Raw genomic sequence first — 20,723 nt, 5'->3', positions numbered from 1 at the left:
ATTAGACCTAATTGATTCCTCGCCTCATCTCTCGCCGTATTGAAGTGTGAAGCTCTACTTTGGTTTGTTTGCCAATTGTATGACTCTAATCACGAAAACTCCTTTGGAATGGGAAAGTGCGGAAAATAAAAATTACTACGAAATCTTAAAAAAAATAAGGAGATGTTTGTGTCCGAAGGTTGATGAGGGATGACAATCAATTACGAACCTTTAATTTGGAAATTTCGTGGAAGGTTAATAAAAATCATACTCAGTATCTTCTTAGAGAAGTCCTTCGTTCCCAATAAAACTACAGGATATGGAGATCGAGATGGAAAATATCCCTGTAACTAGTTTTAAGAGAAAAAGCACTTCCAATTTCACCGAAGATGGCCGATTGCCTAGATATACGATAATTGGACACCCTAAGGCATTTGGCGAAAAAGAAATGTGTTCTTAGTGGAATAATATGGGTAATAAACTTCATATAGACTAGCCTATGTATTAAAAACATTAGAATGTGTTGCAAAAATTTCTTGCAACAGCACAGCATCTGCTACTAGCTTATTGACGATGAATAAATAAGTATAATGGATGATTCTGTCATAGAGAAGCACATTACCTTACGACACTTCATTTATAACGTAAGTTTATATCAAAGATGTATATTATTAACAAAATAATTGATTACACCGGATTCTCAAGACAAGTTGTTCTTACTGGTTGGTTGGATTGTCTTCCTCTGTGTTATTTGCACACATCAGTTTTTATTATTTGTTGTATTCTTGTTCCACAGCAGTGTTTCTCAAACGTTTTTCACGCACGGACACCTATCATGCATTTTGATCCTTCATTTAAAATTATTTTACCTGTAGTACGTTGCCTGATTTCACACATTACTGTTTTGTTAATGAATGATTATACATGCATAACGAACCAGTTACACAAAAAGCTGTTTTTTGAGTCAGTAGTAAACCTCACATCTAGTGCGAGATTCCTGATCACGCGAGTTTGCAATGGACATTTCCAAGGATGTTCCCATTCTCCCCACACCCATTCCACCGATTATTTCATTTACATCCATTAATTACCCGCCTGAAGTGAATAAAGCGTGAGACCTTGAACTAGAAATTTAATTTCACTTGAATCGGGACTAAATCTTGAAAAATTCGCGATAAGGCTACTTTGTATTGAACACATTTGGTAGCTAAGTTTCTGATGACCCCAGGCTCTATCCAATCAGTGATGTTTTAAGGGGTTAAAATTCCCCTCTCTCTCCCATACACCTCTCCGATTATGCTCCACCCAGAATACTAGTATTTTCGGAGTATTACTCCTTTACCCGTATTAATAGAAAGTACCCCGGGGGAAATTGAATAATGTCCTCAATAATGAGCTATGTTTCTGCGAAATTTAGTTTCATTGCCTTACACAATTAATTAGGAGTTCGGGGTTACGCCTCCCTCTTGATGAAATACTTTGTACGCCACTGGTTAGTTTAACACCAATGCTCAGAAATAAAAAAAGAGAGAGAATAAGGATATAACACCCACAAGGCTTTTTAGCCTAAAAATGAGTACATCACATCATAAAAGAAATCTAAACCAGCAATTCTCAATTTTTTCGAACCCAACGCCTTTGGTGTATAAGACCATCCTGAGCGTTCGTTCCCTCTTATCTTAACCCAATATACCCATACACAAGGTTGAACGTGATACTTGGACGAAGCAGTCTAACCAGAAAGTTTCAATTCTTAAAATCTACCGTTCTACTAACTACCACTTTCCGACGTGAACACAGAAAGGCGTACATCATCGCAATACCAATTGTTCATATTAAAAAGTACTAACTCTTAACAGGCTTTTTCTATTCCTAAAATAATTATATATATTATAATATATATATAAACTTGGGGGCAGTCAGAACCCAGACTATGATAGGCATATGATCCCCCCGGCTCCGGCCTAGATCCGCCACTGCTTATAAAATGCATAGTGACTTTCGTCCAATGATAAGAAGTCTATAACAGGTCATAAAATTTCAGATGCCCCAGCGTCCCAAAAAAGAAAACGTCCCATGGGGAACATTAAGGTGTACATTGAGAACCATTGGTCCAGAGCACTCGAGTACGCATAAAAAGCATAGTAGTGAGTAATTTTACATTTTAAAAGTTAACTGAGGGCACGGTGGCTCAGTAGTAGAGCACTTACCTCTGGTGCGTGGGGTTCCTGGTTCGATCTTCAGCCATCTGAGCTTGTGGGGAACAACACCGTGTCCGTGGGTTTTCTCGAGGTACTCCCGTTTCTCATTCCAATTCTTCCATTATTCACTTGCTTTAATCATCGTCTCCCTTAGCCTCAAGGACATGATCGTGGGACTTTTCAAACTGAAAGATTTCATTTTCTTCTTTTACAAAAGTTAACTACGGGACATAAGATAAGTACGTAGCCACTTTCTCAAACGAAAATTAGGTTACATCCCAAACAATCCTTTCCATTTCTCTCTCTCTTTCGTACTTCATACAGAGTTATTTGTCAGCTGTGAATATCAGTTTTTTTACCATAGTCTAACAAGAATGACTTGAACGGCAGCTTATTTAGAACTACCTAATATACGTAACTAATTCTGTATATAGTAACATTTACAATTATATATGAAAGGCAATAAGTACTTAGAAACGATTTATTTTCGATCAACTCTTGTAAAGTATCAATACAGTTTTGATAACTTACAACTTCCTACATTTTTCAAGGTATCACAAATCAAGTCATCACTGTTGAGCTGTAGTGAAAGGACTTCTTTCTCTTTTCAAAGGATTTTTTTCCCCCCCAATTGTGTGACCTCATGTACGCCTTGCTTACGAGACAATAGTTCAAAATATCTCGTGCCGAAAGGATTTCATGAGCAATATCATGTTGCAAGAAGTGTGTCTCTTTTAGGAGTGCTCCTTATAGTCTCTTTCTCATGGTAACGTAAATTCTCTCTTCTCGTAGGCAACACTAACTGCATATTTTCCAAATATTTGGCTCTTCTGACAGAAAAAAGCTAAATAGTCGTTCAATTCTTAACTTCGGTTAATGAGATGTGGACTCGATCAATGAGAGTGTGTGGTTCGGATCCCATACTGGACTACAAATTCACGTTTCATACAGCTTCGGAGCTGTAAAAGAGATATGAAACGAACTCTACTTGAAGGAGTCACGGTGGCTTAGTGGTGGAGTGCTTACCTCCTTTAGCCTAAAGTGTATAATCGCGGAACATTGAACTGAACGAAAGAAATTCTCATAGCCAATTTCGTCACTTCCATTCCCAGTCTAAGTATTATACAAGGATCTGAATTCTCGGGTCCAAACAATACATCTGACAAAGAAAGCATAGACTGGGGTATATTCACTTTATTTTCATGTAAATAAGTTTCCTTCCCTCACTTACGTTTCAACTATTTTCTTTTTAACGTTCGTCGTCGAGAAACAAGCAAAAATTTGCATTTATTTCTTTCATTATAATATTCATAAATCAATGCAAAACAATCATTGTTTAAGTTCCATATGCAGGTCACAACTTACGAATCCAGCAGGAACAAAAACCGACAAACACTGGCGGAAATACGTCATAATATGAATAATATTAGATATTATAGTTTGTTTAGCGGCTGTGCTTGTGTCAGTATGGACAAGTTAAAAATGACGTATTTCCGCAAGTGTTTGTGTTTATTTCTTTTTTTTTTTAAAAAAAATAATAATACAGTGTGTAAGAGAACAGGGTGCGTTCAGAGCACAGGAGAAATAAGCCCAATTACAAAAGTTTGTACGATACGTATGTTGAAAAACTAACACTGTCTTCACACCATTAGAGCTACGTACATCTGGACATGAATCTTTTAAGCTCTAAAAGAAGCTTCAGAAAGAGATCTTATGAAACATTTCCACAATGTGCAAAGTGGACTTAATTCTCTTGTGCACTGAATATGAAATACAAGGTTTTGACATATACAAAAATTCTGAAAAACTGCTCCCATCCCCTTCGAAAACTCAGGAGAGGTGAACTCTCCCTCTTTCCCCATTTTACAAGTAACCATGCTACTTGAATTGATTTCAAAAAGATCACAATAATAAAAAAGGTTTAGATCAATAAAACATTTACTGCTACAAACAACAATTTTATTAAAGCAATATCGAAACTCAACATTATATACATTATATATACAAGAATGCATAGGCGTAATTATGCACTTCATTTGGTACAAACATTACGAGGAAAGCATATTTTTGTTTTGTTGTTCACAAAAGGTGAGGAAAAAACAAAGAATGAAATTAAATTTCTTTACTGTTTTACGATTTATGTTTCAGTGATCGAACGATACTCTGAAAAACGCTGATAAACATTAGCCATATAGTAATGTAAATGAAACAGGAAAAAAAAAGAAAAAAAAACTTTCACATTTAAAAAATAAAATTAACTTGTACTGAATGAATACTATATATTGTGCTGGACGTTTGGTTTTTTCAGTTCTTAATTTTTTTTCTTTCTTTCATCACGTAATAACACTTATACAAGGGATATCACAGCATTGTTTTGTAAGATATTAAAAACTGAAATTACCTCTATACATGAATATTTTGCATTTGTTTTAAAAGTCCGTCTATGTAGAATATGTTACTTACTCATTGCTAAGTAGTTGGGTGTAAGACGAACAGTCTCGAACGCTTATTTGGAAAATAAATAATTGAAAAGGAAATACACAGTAATTCATTTGAGTATCTCTTCAAAAAGAGTTCTTACCGAGCATTTCATAGACTAAATTTCTTTTGAAACGGTTCTGGATTGGACCAAACAACTCTTTTTATTTCACTTTCACACATACACTCACGCACACACACCTATCTCTTAAGTTTTGTAGTTTTTCTATGGATGAACAGCAGCAGCTCCTATCCTCTGTCCATATATTGAATACGGTGAGCAATAATAAGGACCCAAAGTCGCTGCAGCTGGATTGAATGCACTAAATGGACTTCCCGCAAGAGATGGTGGGAGTCCTGGCTTGGAGTACGGATGATAGCGTGCAGCTGAAAGTGGACTAAGTGGAGGATTCGGGTACGCTCGATGCAAAGCAGCAGCCGCCGGACCAGACAGAAGATGCGGATGAGCAGCCGGGTTGAGCAGAGAAAATGTTGAAGCTGGGTTGTCCCCAGTGGCAGAGAGATTGGTGTGAGTTCTCAAATGTTGTAGGAGTTCGTCTGATGTCGTAAATCGTTTTCCGCAATACGAGTCCCCAGCAATCCAATTACAAACGTACGGCCTTCCCGCAGCGCTTAATTGTGAATATGACAATGCCGCTGCTGATGCAGGGCCTGGTGGAATACCAGGAACTAGTGATAAACTTGCTGCGGCCGCAGCTGCAGCTGCTAAACCGAACTTCTGATGATCACACTGAGTACACCCACTCGGACACGTCGCTCCGGCTAGAAGTTGAGCATTATGGAGACTAAACTGGCATCCGGTACAGTAGGGGTCCTTACACACTGGCACTAGCGCTTCACCACCGCTTGCAGTTTTCACACGCGCATAACTGACATAAGGTCCTGCGGCTGAAGAAAGAGATGATGGAGGATAGCCAACCATTCCATGCGCTGAAAGTGATGGAAAAGATGGCCTAAATGCAGGGTTTGTTGCAGGGTCAAGTCCTGGTGGACAACCTGAGCATAGGGAACTTAGCGAATTTAAACCAGCAACACCTAAACCAGCGCCTGAGAGAAGACTTCCAGGTTTGTAGGTTCCTAGTGGCAAGTCCTTGGGGTGTCCCTGAAGAACTTCCAAACCTGGGCGGATGATTGGGCTGGCACCTCCTCCGGATGGTGATTCTGATTTCCCAGCTGCATTGTCAGATGACTTGCGACCGTCACCACTTGGTGTAGAAGGATTCGCGGATGCGTTTGGTGGTGACACAGACTTTGTACTCGGGGTTTTTGTGCCTGGTCTTTTATCATCATCAATAGTAGTAATATGACTGGTTTTGGATGGTGGACGATCCTCCTTTTTAGTCGTCGTAGTGTTTTCGTAAGGTTTGAAGGCCAGCTTGTCTGAAGTACTTGTGTAGCTACTAGTACTTACAGGAGTTTTGTCTGCCTTTTCAACATCTTTTTTGGGCTTCTCAATGGGTGGGATAAGAGGCTTCGCATTCGGAGAATCGGCTCCTATTTGGCTACAAGTCTGGGCTAGCAATGCCAGAGGACTCTTCTTGGCGTCCAACTGAAATGAAAAAGAAGAGAGAAAACCTCATTAACATTTCAGAAGATACAAAGTAAATCTAAAGTTTAACCATTTTCTTTTTGTTACTGCAAGAAATGCATTAATTTGCTATTTGTCAACTAAAATTATCCAAATAAAGGTAACATTCTGATTCAGCAAGCGTTCGTATAATATCAATATAATTTCTATATTCTGTAAAGAAATGCGGTTATTTGAAAAACTATGGTTGATAGTTCTTTATATGTTCAATTATCTTTTCTAAAACCAGCCTAGATTATTCTGCAATACAGTACATTTATTATTTTGGTTTAAGTTCGGTGTAGGAAGAATTACATCATCTGTCATCTAAATTTTCTTTTTTAATCAGTGATAATACAAAAAGCAAGTAGGAAAAAAAATGAAACGGTTACCCTATGTGCCTTTCGCACGGGAGACACGAGATCAACTTCTAGCAAGAGCTCATGTAGTTCGTTATGTCCACGTCTCATATTGTCTCGCTGCTGAAAGGGGCGCTAAATTCTAAATCAAATCACGTGTTCTCTTACATGAAATTGAATAAATAACCCATTCCTAGTAATTCGTAATAGTAATATATAAAATACAAATAAAACAAGGGAAGCACAGAATATAACTTTTTAACAATTTGTAATAAAAGCCGTAATTTAACTGTGCGGAAATTGGTCCAATAACTTGCTTATATATATGATCCACGGAGACTTGGGTTCGATTACCGAAGCATCGATTGCCGATTCGACAGCATAGAACGGACTAGTTATTCAGATCCCACTTTAAACCGTAGGCCTCGTCCCATGCAGCCTCGTTGGTGACCAAACAAAAGCAATCGAACGAACACAACTGATAACGGTAACAGTATGAATATTGGAATATTGAAAATATTGGAATTCTAACCCAACGAACTAATACTAAAAGACTGGCGTTCTTACAACACCCACTATTAGGTTCCCAAAACAACTGAATCTCTATTGCTCCACGATGTACAGCCTATAATCATAGTCAAGCAAATTAGAAACCGACTTAATCAGAATGAAAAAAAAAAAAAAAAACTCAATTCTCAGTAAGAACAGCGCGATATTTACGTAATAAAATAGGCTATATATTTAACGCCTGCCTTTAGATTTTTTCAGAAAAAATGTTAATGGCTCTTTCGCATGTAATATCCGAAAATTATCTAAAATTCTATACGCTACTCAATTCTAATATTTTAGAAAATACGTCACATAAGAGTTGCACGACTGATATACATTCTGAAAGCTGCGTCAGGTCAGTCTAAATGCTACATCTACATGTAGCGTATGGTATATATACTTATTTTCCCACTCTTAATTTTCGTCAGTTTTAAAATTTTATTATGTATTCCAACTATTGATATACACCAAAAATACAAATTCTAGACATTTTCGAAGGCAGGAGAATATACAACAGGGGAACCGGCCATCCCATTTCTTTCCCTCTTGCTATCCCATTGCCCATCAGTACAACACTGTTTAGTGATGCTGAGAATCTACACCCAACCTTTACTGTTTGGCTATTGTCTTATATGAGGTAATTACTTTCTGCTGTCTTCGAAATAAATTGTAATCTTAATCGTGTGATTTTACTGATTTCTCCTTGAAGTCACTGTCACTGTACTTTTTCAAAATGAATTTACATTATACTGTATATAAAGTAAAATGTTATTTACACCGAATTTGATCGTTGAATATTAAAATTACGCATAGTAAAATTTGATTTTCACGAAACCGTGGGTATTTTGAAGAAGAAACCAGTAAAATAAAATAAAAATTAAATTTCATGTACAAAAAAATATTTCATTTAAATCAACAGGCAAGAAGGCGCAAGCACACCACCGTTAAATATTTTAAGTGCATTATTTAGTAAAATCTGAAAATTGGCCGCCCAGCTTATGAAAACAGGCAGCTATTTATTATTTTTACAAAAAAAAAAAAAAAATCTAGATACAGTAAATACAATTTTATTATGTCCAGGTCTTTAATATATTAAAAGCCACCAACCTCCGTTCGCCCGATGGAAAAATGAGAAGAAGAAAAAACTAATATATCAATTGTGTTAGCAGCTTCGAGATTCGAACCTGGGACCTCACGACTGCAAAACTCGAACACTAACCATCCACCTATTAGGACAAATATTATTCTTTATGTTGCAAGAATCTCAAACAGGCCTCACTACAATATTCAAACCAATGCTGTACATGTTGAATTATTCCTGAAGCATTACATCTTTCTGTAACCTTTACGGAATAGCACTGTTCATGATCTAAACTTTACATGTGGCCTCAGTAGTAGCGCGTTCACCTCTGGGAGTGTTTGGAGTTCCTGGTTCGATCCCAGCTTGTCCCAGGTGGCCTTTGTGGTGGCCAAACACTATGTTCGTGGGTTTTCTCGGAGTTCTTCCGTTTCCTCTATTTATTCCACCATTTCATTTATTTCTAATCATCACCATCTCTTTTAGCCTAGCCGGCATAAGCGTGGGACGTAAAACTACAATATTTCATTTTTTCCACATGTGGCCGCTCATCACCAAAGGTAGTAATTTTCTTATAGTTCGTATACAGATCAGATCTCACTTTAAGCAGCGAGTTGTCTCTTACAATCCTCGTGTTAAAAAAAAAATCAACTACTGAAATAACAAATGATAATTATCTTATTGTTTATAACTTTCTTTTAGATAATATTTCAGTCATACTGACGTACCGCATGCATCACCTTTGAAAGGCTGATTCTTAACGGCATTTAATACCTACATGCCTCTTATTATTTAGCCCATGAGAAATAATTTTTGTTTTCTGTGAAATGAACGTGAATTTTAATGATCTGACTTGCTAATTCCTTCTTGTTCAAGTTAAAATGTCCCTTTCTTTTCAGTCGATTGGTTGGTATGGGGTTTAGTTTTTCTATTTTCTTATTTAAAATGCCAAGTTTAATGGTTTGATTTTACTGATTTCTTCTTCAAATCCACAGGGTAAGTCAAAATGATAGACCCGATATCAGAAATCTACTGTGGAATCTATGTTATTGTGAGTTCACGCGCTTCGAAATGTTAACTTACAAAGTTTAGTTTCCACTTTCTACCGCTAAGTGTCAGTAGCAAGCGTGAAATAAATTGCTTATATTGACCGCAACACACGACAAAATGCTTGGTTAGGAGATAAGACTATCGGCTTAATGTGGGCCGTGTTAGGCGAAAAGAGCTCACATACAACACTCGTGACATGTTTGAAGAAAATTTATCTTTCTTAGCAGATGTCTAACAATAAAGTTATGTTTATTAGATCTCATGGAATACATTTCTGAAATCGGGGCCATCATTTTTAACTCACCCTGTATTTAAATTGCCCTTGCTTTTCGAAAACTAAATTGTTACCTAATCTTAATATTTAATAATCAAATTTAAGAAACAAACTGGACAAAAAATATTACATGCAACACCACATAAAGAAAAAATTACTGCGGGCTATAAACGATGAATTATACAGAACCTTAGCACATAAAAGCTTCAAATATCTTTTTTGTAAAATTCTATATTCTTCCTAAAAGAATATAAACACACCTCAATTGTGTCTACTGTAATTCTATAGACCTGCCCAAATCAGTAACACCTTTTCGTAGAAATGCTTACTTTATTTCTATACCTGTTTATGGTATACACTTTTTCACAAGATCTATCCAACAATTATTTTGTGGATACACAATCGCTACGGCTCCTAACTAAATATATTAATCTCAACTCACACGTACATTAATTACTTCTTCATAATCTAGCGATTCGATTTCATCTTAACATTATACATAATATTTACCTAACAACAGCTACGTAACGGCATGTGTACAATTTCATGTAACTTCCTGCCCATACTACATCCCAACACTCTCCCCCTGTTACCTAAAAAACCGCCGCCACTAAAAAACAACATTAAATACAATTAGTATTTTTTTTTTTTTCATTACAACAATTAATCATGAATACAGTCTCAATTGTCAATCTCGCTTGTCTTTCTTCTTCGGTGCTTTGCACCAGGTTCTCAGCTCATCAATCTGTGTCTCTACTTTCTCTAGTTTCTCAACTACCGCAACTAACAAATTATTTCGATCAGTTGACAGTTTATGCAAAGGATCTTCACCATTTGAATTGCTAGCCATGCTATCTGTCGACTTCTTTTCTACACTTTTTTTATTTGCATTTTCTGTTTCGGTACCAGTAGCTGATTTTAGTTGCCGGTGTGATGATGCTCTTTTGTTTCTCATGCGTCTTTTACGCTGTACAATATGTATTGGTTTTTGGATTTCATCATTTGACATTGAATTGCTTTTCAATCCCATTTCTTCGTCCGTCACAGAATCTACAGAAGTACTTAATGTATGTTCGTTAATCTGTGGCTGTTCCATATCGCTACTTGTACTGTCTGCAATTGCTGGTAACATATCCGAAGCCGAAGTTGGGTCTGTTCCTGCCATATCTGCATTTGGAGTTTCCACCCAGATTGTATCAAGCCGTAGAATGTTTGCCAAATTACTTAATTCTTGGGCTTCATGTTGATCACAGATTGCAGGCTCTTGATACCCAGAATTAACTAAACCTTGTGTTTGACGTTCTGATTCTTAAGACACAAACGAATCATATTTACACGTCAAAGCAAAATGATTTTTCCGTCCACAACGTAAACAAATCTTTCCCCATGCCGGACAACGACCTCTTTTATGCTGCATCGAACAATATCGGCAATTACTCTTTGACTTTGGTGAAGCCTGAGCAGGAGATGACGAAGAGCTATGTGATGTTGATGTACTGTCCTTTTGATGGACCCTTGACGATTGGACAGCGTTTAATTCACTTTTTTCAGATGTCTTATAAAGCCGAAGTTGTTGTTCGGTACTTTCCATTGCTAATGCTATTTCTGTTGCTTTGCTGAATGTTAGATCTCGTGTATTGAGTAATTTTCTACGAATTGATTCATCCGCAATCCCCAAAACAAATTGATCCCTCAAATTTTCGTCCAAACAACAGGTATATTCACAGAAGGTTGACTGTTTTTTTAAATCCAATACAAAAGATGAAATTGACTGGTAAGGCTTCTGTCGCATGATGTGAAATTGATATCTTTCCGAAATTATATTTACTTTTGCAGCGTAATATTTTTTCATCACGATCTTGATGTCTTCATAAGATTTTGCTGATGGAGAATCTGGCCAGCAAATGTTACATAGTTGATCATAAGCTTCTGTTCCCATTACTGTAAATAATGTTGCAACCTTTCGTTCTTCTGGTATTTGTGCTGCTATGCACATAAACTCAAAGCGTTCCAAATAAGATTGGAGGCGATCAGTTTCCACATTAAAAATCGGAAAGCTTGGAATGGTAAACATGATTAATCAGAGCGTAACTTCAATGAACGACTGCGCCAATGTAAAATTCTATATTCTTCCTAAAAGAATATAAACACACCTCAATTGTGTCTACTGTAATTCTATAGACCTGCCCAAATCAGTAACACCTTTTCGTAGAAATGCTTACTTTATTTCTATACCTGTTTATGGTATACACTTTTTCACAAGATCTATCCAACAATTATTTTGTGGATACACAATCGCTACGGCTCCTAACTAAATATATTAATCTCAACTCACACGTACATTAATTACTTCTTCATAATCTAGCGATTCGATTTCATCTTAACATTATACATAATATTTACCTAACAACAGCTACGTAACGGCATGTGTACAATTTCATGTAACTTCCTGCCCATACTACATCCCAACATTTTTAACTATTTTTATTATCTATTTATTTTGATCAGGGTACAATTTTGTTTTAGAAAGAATTTGCTCCTTGCATTACATAATTGTTACACATACACAAAAAAAAAAAAAAAAAAAAAATGTAAACATCCACTAAACTGGATGTCATCATGTCACCAGCGCAACAATCATTAGGGAGAAAGTTCGAAACATGACAACACACCCTGTTTAAGTCTAGAACTTATTGTATTGCAGGTCCGTAACCAGGGGGGTCTAGGGAGGGCCGGGACCCCTAAATTTTTGCTAGCCCTCCTAAAATTTTCACGGTAGGCTTGCAAATCAACAATAATATGGTGATGAACTATAACATAGTTGGTCGCCCCCCCCCCCTACATTTTTGGGCTGGCTACCGGTCTGTTGTATTATGAAGAAAAAAATAAGTAGACTAAGATTCATCATCAGACAACTACGGGCCCGTCAGGCACTGACTCAAAACAGTTGCACAAATATTATTTTTTAATGGATGTTTACAATTTCAACATATGATCAACATAGTATGAATAAATAATTAATAAAACATATCAAAAGCAAGCAGAGAAGCACAAGAATGCAATATAATTAATGTTTTTTTCCTTTTTAATTGTACGTGAAGAAGGAATAAATTATAGTAATCAAACAAAGACAAAGTAAACATTTAGGCCTATTTATCCGTTGAGGTCAAAGCAATAAATTAATAGTTTTTCTTCTTGTTCTCTCGTTGCCTGATTCAAATATTGATTTTCTCATTAGTACTGTCAACCTAACAAGGGCAAGCTGTTTGTGATTGAGTATTATAGACACTCCTTAAATTTACGATCAATGCGTTTCCGCAAGGGAATCCGAGCAGAATTCTTCGCATTGTAAGAATAAGTCTGACCACAAAAGTCTTAGTGGCTAACGAGCTCAAAAATATAAAAGACCTTAATTTTGATTTGACTTTTGATTTAGGTCGCTTTCAGCGGCGAGGCTATATGAGACGTAGACCTACAATTTAACGTAGAACCCGAACTACATGAGTTCCTCCCGGGAATGGAACCCGGATATAAAAGAAATAAAATAATAATAATGAAATAAAAAATGTGGTTACATATGATAAAATGTGCCTGTATTTGTATCATTAACAATGCCAGCTGAGATCAAAAAGCAACAGTTCGAATCCAAGAGTTTCATCAACAAGATACCATCCTTCGTCTACATTATTTCTATAACCACAAGGAAAAAGAGGCATGCGCTTTCGCAACTCTACTGGCTAGCGCGTGCTACTCGGTTGCGTGGGGTTCCGGCCGGATCGATTTACGTAATATAGCATATGAACGCATTACGATGGTTTGGATTCCACCCTCCTGCAAGTCTACATTTTATATAGCCTCGGTGCTGAGAAAGATTTCCTAAACTTCAATAAACACATTGGAAAGTATTAAGGTGAATAACAAAATTGTTCCGTGAATATGCTAAGTACGCGCACTAACTTAACATTCGGCTTCCCTCTTAGTAACCGAAACATATAAACTAGCAATTCAATTTTTTAGGAGAGCAGAAAAACAAACACCCTTATCCAATTAACCAGCTGTTCCCTTCTTCCTTTTTTTTTTTTTTTTTTTTTTTTTTACCAATACAAGAAAATATTATACTTGTAAATGCGCAAGTGCTGCGGTAAGAAAAAAAAATAATTGCACTGCAACTTAAGAACGCTTTTGTACGTAGAACACAGAAATAAACAAGAAATCGCATTGTATGCTTATCTAAGTACACCAAGGAAAGAAAAAGAAAGATTGAAGTTGATATGAAGGATAGGCATAAACGAAAAAGCAAGCCGAAAACTGACTCAATGTCTCATTTGTAAAAATAATAAAGAACGTGAGAGAGAATAATCGAAATGAGGAAAATACCCCACATTTCCCCTGAGATGAGCTTCTGAATCTACTATTGATTTGTTCTTTTATGAAACGCTTGTCAGTTAGATCGGAAAAGCTCGTCGCGTCTTCTTTAAAAACCGAACCGTTTTCCTCTTCTCTATACGCATGTCGCTGCTCCGGAACGGAACTAGGGAGCCCGCCCGCCCGATTTACACGGCGATCGACACTGTTCTCACCGGGTCAACAAGTATCTGACAACTCGGCACTAAGTGTGCGTGAGAAGAGAGGACAAAAATCAAGGAACTGAAAATGCGGTTTAAAGTAATCTCATTTTCGACAACTGGTTGAATCAATCATGTTCATACTATACTCTGAAAATGTAAAAAGGAATTTTATGTTGTTTTCCCTTTTTCAAAAGAAATCTCAAGTCTTTCAGCGTTTTGACTTACATGAATAAATACATGCACAGCTGATAATACTGTCCTGATTACCGATAAATAGCGAAACAAAATCGCCGTTATTGAATATTGCATAGTAAATCTATAAAAGCAAATTAACTGAACAAAATCTCCATTAAAACTATTGGCTACGTCAATTGTAAATAACAATCTTGACAAAAAAAAAAAAAGTTCCTTCATTTTTTCAACGTTACTTCTTAATTCGAAATACGATACATTTATTTACTTCTAAAATAGCAATTAGTGCGTATTATGAAATATTAGTGATCTTGGTAAGTCTACTTAAAAGGCTTACAAGTGAATAAAAAGAAATAAAGAGAAAACAACTTCAGAATTATTTTTTAAGATATTTTTTCTTCTTCTATTTAGTTCGTTAGCTTGTCTGAAGACTTTACAAAAAATCTTGCACCCGAGCTCACTATCTTGTTTCCTCAAAGCTCACTAAATACTAACATAACGCTTATTTTTACGTGTTTATTTCAGTTTCAATAACATCCAACTCCCAATAAGATATTTTTATTTTCTCGTCAAGCTGAAATACTCGTTAATACTGTCATTTGAAAGGCACTGGAAAAAAAAAAACGCATCTCACATTGGCACTCAGAAGTAAAGAAAAAATAAAGCATTGTAGTGTTGTATATTCAACGTCAGAATTTTACTTTTTAGCATCAGCTCAAAAAAAAAAAAAATAAATAAATAAATAAATAAAAATAAAATAAAAAAAATATTCGTTCGAACTTTGTGCGCTAACAGCATTGGTTTGTTTCCGCACGCACTACATCTGCTGTCTGCTTGCTTTTGTTTATATATTTATTAAAATAAAGAAACAGTAACTTACCGTAGTTGGCAGCGGCGACAAATAATCGGGCTGCAAATACTGGTTGCTTCCTGAAGTCAACATTCCCCCACCTTCCAGCACCACCATTTGGATTGGATCTCAAATAAAAGTTAGCGTTCACGTCTTCAAAGTCTTATGTCCTGAAGAAATACGAACAACGCACTTCTTTCTGCTGCTGACACTTTATACTAGCCAAAAACAATTCAAAACTGATGCGAATTCCAATAACTGTTAATAAATCACTTGAAATCACAACTCCAATACACTGGATGAATATTTGGAAACTTGCGGTGTCTGCTAAGCAAGAACAGACAATAACTCTTTATCAATTTTCCACACACAGATGCTCTCTCCGTCCTGCTCTAGCTCGAACTGAAGCGCTCCGTTTCTCCAACCGTTGCCTGCTAGCGCCCTCTGCTTTCACTTAGAAGTTTCCCCTCCCTCAATCCTCCCCACTCCTAACTCGATGACGCAGCGCTAATACCTTGCGTTTCTGCCGTCAGTTCCTACCACCCATGGCGCTAGTGACGTTGACAGCCGCGGCTTTGAAGCTGTGCCGACTGGGCCCTTCCCCCTTATTGGACTTAATCAGTAGCCTTCAGGGGAACAAGATGTGTGGAGGCATTGAGATCGGTGTTTGATAGATGACATGTGACCGCCAAAGCCTACAACTACTACAGTCTTTTGAGTAAGAGGAAATTAGGGTAGCCATGCGGGAAGGGAAGGGGGGATACAAGAGCAAAATGGATGATGGGAACTTTTCACTACAGATCGTGTTATGCTGTCAAAAGAACATGGCTAGTATTTATTATGGCAGGTAGCGATGTTGTCAAACGTTCTGAAAACTATTTTTTTACTTTTCTCCCTCCCTGCATTTGGAACATATTGAATAAGTTCTTCTCTTTTTATGGGTCTCTATTTGTCTTCCTCAAAAGCATTCCTACAGGGTGTTAAATTTCGAAGAGCATAAGGGGAGGTAAACAACGAAATAACACACAGCATCACACTCACTAGGAGGAAGTGTGAAATAATGAAACAGAAAGAAATTATTACTTTCAGTTATGAAATGAAAAGGGATTGTCTCGTTCAGTATGACAGCATGCTTTTCATTCCTTAATGTCCTTACCAACCGCATAGAAAAGACTATATCCTATATACAGCCTGTCTTAAGTATATGTCCCTGGCAACGCTGTTGTTTTGTGATAAGCAGACAGCGGAGAGGCGCCTTGCTGTTCCGGAAATGAGAAGAGTCCGAGGGGGTCCTTTGGTTAATGTTCGCATTTGGCTAATTTACCTCCGTCCCACAATCGTCTCACTCGCTCTCATCAGCAGAATCTTTCTTCCGAAATGCACACAGAGTAGATCGTAAGGTCTTTTATATGTTTGCTTTCAGAGGCATGCATATTCATGTTGTAAATTGATTCCAGCTGATACTTAGAATACGGAATCAAGCACATAAAATTCTTACAAAAATTCAATAATCAATGTACGTATTTCTCTAGAAAAATTAAGTAAAGAAATTGAACGAGCATTTATGTCTTACGTTATTTTATTTTTTGTTTCAACTATTGAAATAATCACGATTATAGTTTAAAATAGTGTTTCGCATACTATGGTCCTCGAGGTCTTCCCTTTTGGCCCTATTAGATTGAACATTAGTCCATAAAAGACGGAAAGAATAAAATTCATGTTAATTTCCTATCACAAACTATAGTTGAGAATTTCAGAGTGTGGAAACTATATAAGAAAAGTCTTTTACTTCCTCCCCAGAACTGACATTTCATGAAATTTACATTAATAGCTATCAATTATTTAAAGAAACTAATATATATATACATATATTTTCTTTTATTAATACTAACACAAAATTAAGAGAACTGTAATTAATACAATTTTTAATGAATAGATCTGTGCTCAAAGGAGCAAGAGCATTGTGGCCTGTAGAACATTCTAATGAAAGTTGTTCTTACTTCGAAAAAATTTCAGAAACACTTGTTTAAAGGTTGAAAATTTGACGATACTAATTAAAAATCAAATTTATAAAATTCTACAATATTATTAGTATTTAACAAAGAAGTCCAAAGATTAATGTGTATATACCAATCGATACATTTTAGTGAATAGAATAAAATGATATGTGTCGGTGTGAATGCTCAACCTGACAAATTGATGTTGAACGAGATGAACGCCATTTATGAAGGTTTGACTGATATTGAAGTATGCCCTCATGAAGGCCTTTATTATGACACTAGCAAGACGACACTACATAGTACGATTAATGAGATATAGGCTGAAATTATGATTCACTTTTTTTTTTTTTTTTTTTTTTTTTTTTTTTTTTTTTTTTTTTTTTTTTTTAGTTGAGTTCTACTCAGAGCTACACGTTACTGTAATCATAACAAAAACTCTATTTGGACTATAAAGTACAGGATTATATATAAATTTACTCTTTAAACAAGACGCACCATATTTCAGAATTTGAAAAAGAAACAAAGCTCAAGTTACGCTCATTTTCGTGAGTTAAGCTTCCCATGAGCTCATCTTCGTAGAAAAAAAGTTACTGGTTAATATATTTCTGAAATTATTTTTAAATGAGAAAAGAGTACAATGCATTCAAATGTGAATACATAAAAAATCATACACGCGCCAAAAAGATAACACGTAAAGTTTTATATAAATTAATTTCAATGTATTATGTAAGGTAGATTTGACTGATTATTGAGAGTTTAATACTGTTTCCATTAAACTACCAGTATCAATCAACCAACCACACATAATACATTGAAATCTACATATATAACTTTTTAAATGTGTTATTTATTGATGTGGTGCCGGGTTCGATAACTAGAGATATAAAAGCCGGGCTCGATGGCGTAGTCTTACATTTCAGCTCTATTGGAGGCAAGGCAGTGTGGAGAGAAACAATATGTACTGTGTGTGCCATCTTGCATGATGATCTGTTCACCCGACAACTGGATTGAGTTCAAGCCCCAATTGTATCTCGGAGTCCACGTTAATAGTCTTCATAACCCCATAAGACGCAAAACACAAATACTAACTTAGCTAAACTCAACTGGAAATATGAAACTACAAAGGGAATAGAGGTAAATGTAAGGCGAAAGCAAAGCAAATGAGTGAATATTCCATTAAAAAAAAAAAAAAAAAATCACAAATAGAGCTAATCTTTTCATTAATTTTTATGTTCTGCGCTGTAGAGTGATTACATTTCCTTTTTGAATTGTCAGAAGATTACGCAAAGTTGTGTTTCTTTTCTGTTTTCACTAAAATGGTCTGTACATCCAAATTCATTCTTGCTAGAAATTCACACTCTACAGCTCAAAGAGAACTACTTATTCAAGTAGAATGGATAGATTCTTTCAAAGTATCAGACTAACATTTCATTTCAAGACAAAATACTTCTACAACTGAGTGTGAAAACAATTAACCTAATTTAACACTAGAATCTCAATTATTTTGAACCAAACTCAATTTGTGCCCAAAGAAGTGAGTTATCTCACAAGGAAACTCGGTAAAATTGAATACACTTATCTAACTCCGGTAAAGTGTATCATATGATGTAAAATGATACTTTAAATGTGTGTTTTATTTAATTTGTAGCAGTGTAAATTGGATATTTAAATGTCAATACCCATTTATTTTTAAAGAATTGTCTTAACTAGTAGGCCTATGCTATATTTTTGAGCTTTGAACTACAAATGCTACTGTTTATTTTAAGACATTTTGGTTACCAAGATTCGTGATGATTTGATGCCTGTACATTTGTAAATCATGTGTTCTGCGAGGTATGCTTTAGGCTGGAGTTTAAACATAGGATATTTGTCTCAAGTATGAAGCATCTTGTGGTATTCAGTTTCCTGTGAGACTTGATTTCTATTAGGTTATAAGGCGAAATCATAGAATGTTAAAGTAAATAACACAGATAATCATTTGTTTCATTTGTTTCTTTTGCTGGGTTGGGGAGCAAAGTAACCAAATTTTAACTTGCAAAAACGGGACGCATATGAATCGGAGGAGGGAGCGGGCAAGAGGGAAGAGGTATAATATTCTCAGGTTGCATTTTGGGAGCGAGCAGGTTTTTAAATTAGACCACAGCATTCCTTAATTAATAACCAATAATTGTTAGTTCCAAGCACGACCTAATAGTTCCTACTAAATGTTTATGCCAAATTATTAGCTCTACACACAGTCATTTGAACGAAAGAGTGTAGAATTTTCACTGATCTTTTATATTTTGAGTAGCAATTATGGCATGCTTTGTTCATCTTTCCTTAAAAACGGGACCCGCATTTAGGCGTTCCGTTTGAGGATCCGAAAAAAAAAAAAAAAAAAAACGAGAGAATGGTTGAGAAAAGGGACCGTCCCGGTTAAAACTGGACGTCTAGTTATATTAGTGGGGAGACAATATTGTGAGACATCCTGATAAACAATACCAAAACGAGGAAGGTACACAAATATGCAAATCTGGTGGTTCATATTCATAACCAGGCACGTACGCAGGAATTTATTTCACAGAGAAGATCCAAAGCTTTTCGAAGGGGTACAAATTCAATATGAAGGTAAATTATATTAAAATTTGTAAAATCATTCCTAAAATTAGAATAAATTAACAGAAAAGTTGGAATTTCAGGGAAAGGGTTCCGGACTCCCAGGACCCAAACCATGTGTTTTCCTGCTCATAATTAATGACAAATACAGTTTGCGATAGTATGGCTCGATAGGTCATCTGTTGCGAAAATACTCTTCTTTCTTTCAAGTAATTTCATGTTTGTCCCTGGTGGGAGACTCGGGTTCGAATCCCGGTGAGAGTTCGTGTGGTTCTGATTCCACGTTAAGCTGTAGGTCCACGTTTCCCATAGCCTTGCTACTGAAACAGACGATAAATTCTATTCAACCTAACAAAATCTCCATTTATCGTCACGACGCTGGGTGAACGCCTCAAAGTCAACAACAATCTGGTAAGTACTAATGGCCACTCATCTTTTCTCTCACCAGACTCGGCACTGCTTGAATTTGCTGATCTTACGAGAAGTGATATTCCAGTACTATATTTCTTATTAATTGGATGTAGTAATGTAATGTTTCTTAAGAGAAACGAGATAAATTATATGTGCGCTATACAATGTAAAGTTCATTTATAAAATTCACTCTACTTTTATTTATATCACGTGTATACAGTTATATATGAATCCTAAACATACGTGTCCTGTGAATACTTTCTGTGAGTAACCTAGTAACTTTAACTTACACAGAATTTCTAGTGTTACTATTGCTAGCACTCTCATCAAACAAATATTTTAAGAATGCAAACATCCTATGCAGCACTCACATTCCTGTTGTAGTGTAACAACCGATGGTGTCATTGATAAACAGAAAATTCCATCTTTATGCCTCAGGTAAACAAAGACGGACAATCTGGAGCCTTTACGTATAATTGCCAACCTTGATTTGCTGATGTATGTCAAGACTTGTAAACAAGACCCTTGGTATTGATTTTATCATATTTAAG

General features: G+C 36.0%; 1 protein-coding gene across 1 annotated transcript; it reads right to left on the bottom strand.

Moving 5' to 3' along the window:
* Window positions 1-4,103: 4,103 nt before the first annotated feature.
* Window positions 4,104-15,603, bottom strand: noc (zinc finger protein no ocelli). Its single transcript, XM_081759640.1, has 2 exons — window positions 15,197-15,603; window positions 4,104-6,228 (listed from the first exon to the last, which is right to left on the bottom strand). The coding sequence occupies exons 1-2, from the start codon at window positions 15,281-15,283 to the stop codon at window positions 4,885-4,887; spliced, it is 1,431 nt and encodes a 476-aa protein (XP_081615766.1). The 5' UTR covers window positions 15,284-15,603; the 3' UTR covers window positions 4,104-4,884.
* Window positions 15,604-20,723: the final 5,120 nt, after the last annotated feature.

This window comes from Thermobia domestica, chromosome 5 (genome assembly GCF_964235325.1).
Source record: "Thermobia domestica chromosome 5, izTheDome1.hap1.1, whole genome shotgun sequence".
In the NCBI taxonomy this organism is placed as follows: Eukaryota; Metazoa; Arthropoda; class Insecta; order Zygentoma; family Lepismatidae; genus Thermobia; species Thermobia domestica.
Note: the sequence above shows the minus strand (reverse complement) of the source record. Positions and strands in the feature narration are given on the sequence as shown.